At 40.6% G+C, this 2102-nt stretch overlaps 1 protein-coding gene across 4 annotated transcripts in view; it reads right to left on the bottom strand.

Moving 5' to 3' along the window:
- pomt2 (protein-O-mannosyltransferase 2) overlaps positions 1–2102 on the bottom strand; it is a 12181-nt gene that overhangs the window by 3783 nt on the left and 6296 nt on the right. For all 4 annotated transcript variants that reach the window (XM_020613951.1, XM_020613953.1, XM_020613952.1 and 1 more), the window contains exons 14-19: positions 1824–1975; positions 1652–1743; positions 980–1056; positions 830–901; positions 686–745; positions 495–600 (exon numbers count right to left, since the gene is read on the bottom strand). In XM_020613951.1, the coding sequence (XP_020469607.1) occupies positions 495–600; positions 686–745; positions 830–901; positions 980–1056; positions 1652–1743; positions 1824–1975 (559 nt within the window). The remainder of the gene's footprint in view (positions 1–494; positions 601–685; positions 746–829; positions 902–979; positions 1057–1651; positions 1744–1823; positions 1976–2102) is intronic.

Below are 2102 nucleotides of genomic sequence, written 5' to 3'. Positions count from 1 at the left end.
TCCAGACCTGAACCCAATAGAAAATCTATGGAGGGAGCTGAAACTCCGTGTTGCCCAGTGACAGCTCCAAAACCTGAAAGATCTGGAGAAGACCTGTTTGGAGGAGTGGGCCAAAATCCCTGCTGCAGTGTGTGCAAACCTGTTCAAGAACTACAGGAAACGTCTGACCTCTTTAATTGTAAACAAAAGGTTTCGGTACCAAATATTAAGTTCTATTTTTCTATTGTATCAAATACTTATTTCATGCAATAAAATGGAAATACATTTTTTAAAAATCTAACAATGTGATTTCCTGGAATGTTTTTGTATATTCTGTCTCTCACAATTGAGGAGTACCTATGATGAAAATTACAGATCTGTCCATTCTTTGTAATTGGGAAAACTTGAAAAATCGGCAGTGTATCAAATACTTATTTGCTCCACTGTATTTAACCTTTAAATAATCTTTGTAGTGCTGTTGCAGCCATGACTGATCACTCAGCACATACACAAACCTCTTCTTCTGTGGCCCAATGAGAAACCTCTTTGGAGTGCTATAGAAGCCACTGCCACCATGATAAGATACAATCCCAAACCGGCCAGGTTCATCCACCAGACCACCTGAGGAACAGCATTTAATCATGTGTGTGTTAATGTGCATCCTCACACAAGAGTAACAGGAAAATGAAAAGGGTGCAAGACTTACAGGGTTCCCCAGCAAATAAACACGATACTCTGACTCATTCACTCCTGAAAACCGCAGTCCCTTCACAGAAATTAAGCAAAAAGAACATCTGTAATTAAAAGCAGTTATGTATTTCATTTAGTTTTACCACATCATTCAGCATACCTGGTAGTTGATGGGCCAGTGCCAAGGTTTGGAGTTCATCTCATTGTCTTTGGGCTTCAAGCCACTGTTGCCCTAAAGAGACGTGTTTTTTTTTCAATTAATGATTTATGACAAAACACATTTGTTAAGCTAAGATGGACTGTTTCTTACCCTTATCATGACAATGTGGGACTCCAGTAAGATCTCCAGGAAACTGGGTTTCAGCACAGTCAAACTAATGTTGGACACTGTCAGAACAGTAACAGGGAGAAACAACATACAGTCAGGGAAAAAATTATTTGAACCCCAGCTGATTTTGTAAGTTTGCTCACTAACAAAGAAATGATCAGTCTACAATGTCAATGGTAGGTCCATGTGAACAGTGAGAGACACAATAACAAAAAAATCCAGAAAAATGCATTACAAAAAAAGTTAGACATTAATTTGCATTTTCATGAATGAAATAAGTATTTGATCCCTTTGCAAAACGTGCTTTAGTACTTGGTGGCAAAACCTTTGTTGGCAATTACAGAGGTCAGACATTTCTTGTAGTTGGCCACAAGGTTTGCACACATCTCAGGGGGGCTTTTGACCCACTCCTCTTTGCAGATCCTCTCCAAGTCATTAATGTTTCGTGGCTGAAGTTTGGCAACTCGAATCTTCAGCTCCCTCCATAGATTTTCTATGGGATTAAGGTCTGGAGACTGACTAGGCCACTCCATGACCTTAATATGTTTCTTCTTGAGCCAATCCTTTGTTGCCTTGGCCGTGTGTTTTGGATCAGCTAGTTCTTAAAAAACAAGATATATAAACAAGACATGAACAAGAATGTGTTTATCCTACATTTGGGATTGATATGATCTTCAATGTTCCACTGCGAGCTCGGAGTCTCCTTCAAGTAGGGACTACAGGTCACCTCCACCTGTTCCCAGCCCCTGAACAGAAAACAAACTTGTGACTGACCACACACAAAGTCGAAATGGAGGACAAGTCAGAGCAGAGGAGACTTGTATACCACTTTGGAAGAGTTTTTCCAGAAGAGAAAAGCACACAGCCAGTAGCTCGGTGAAGAAAGCGGACCTTGCTGCGCAGCACCTTCACCAGGTCGCCCTTCCGACCTCCACACACCTCCACCTGCCACAGGTCGTTGGTGTCTCCTGTGCCGTTCTAAGAAAAGGTCAAAGGTGGAAATGTGTTTTCAGTGTGGGGACATAAAATGCATAATTCCATGCAATTAAAATCTACTGTTATTAATGCTAAACATGTAACTATGCACTTCAACTTTACCTATAAA

Source organism: Monopterus albus, unplaced genomic scaffold (genome assembly GCF_001952655.1).
Source record: "Monopterus albus unplaced genomic scaffold, M_albus_1.0 scaffold140.1, whole genome shotgun sequence".
NCBI lineage: Eukaryota > Metazoa > Chordata > Actinopteri > Synbranchiformes > Synbranchidae > Monopterus > Monopterus albus.
Note: the sequence above shows the minus strand (reverse complement) of the source record. Positions and strands in the feature narration are given on the sequence as shown.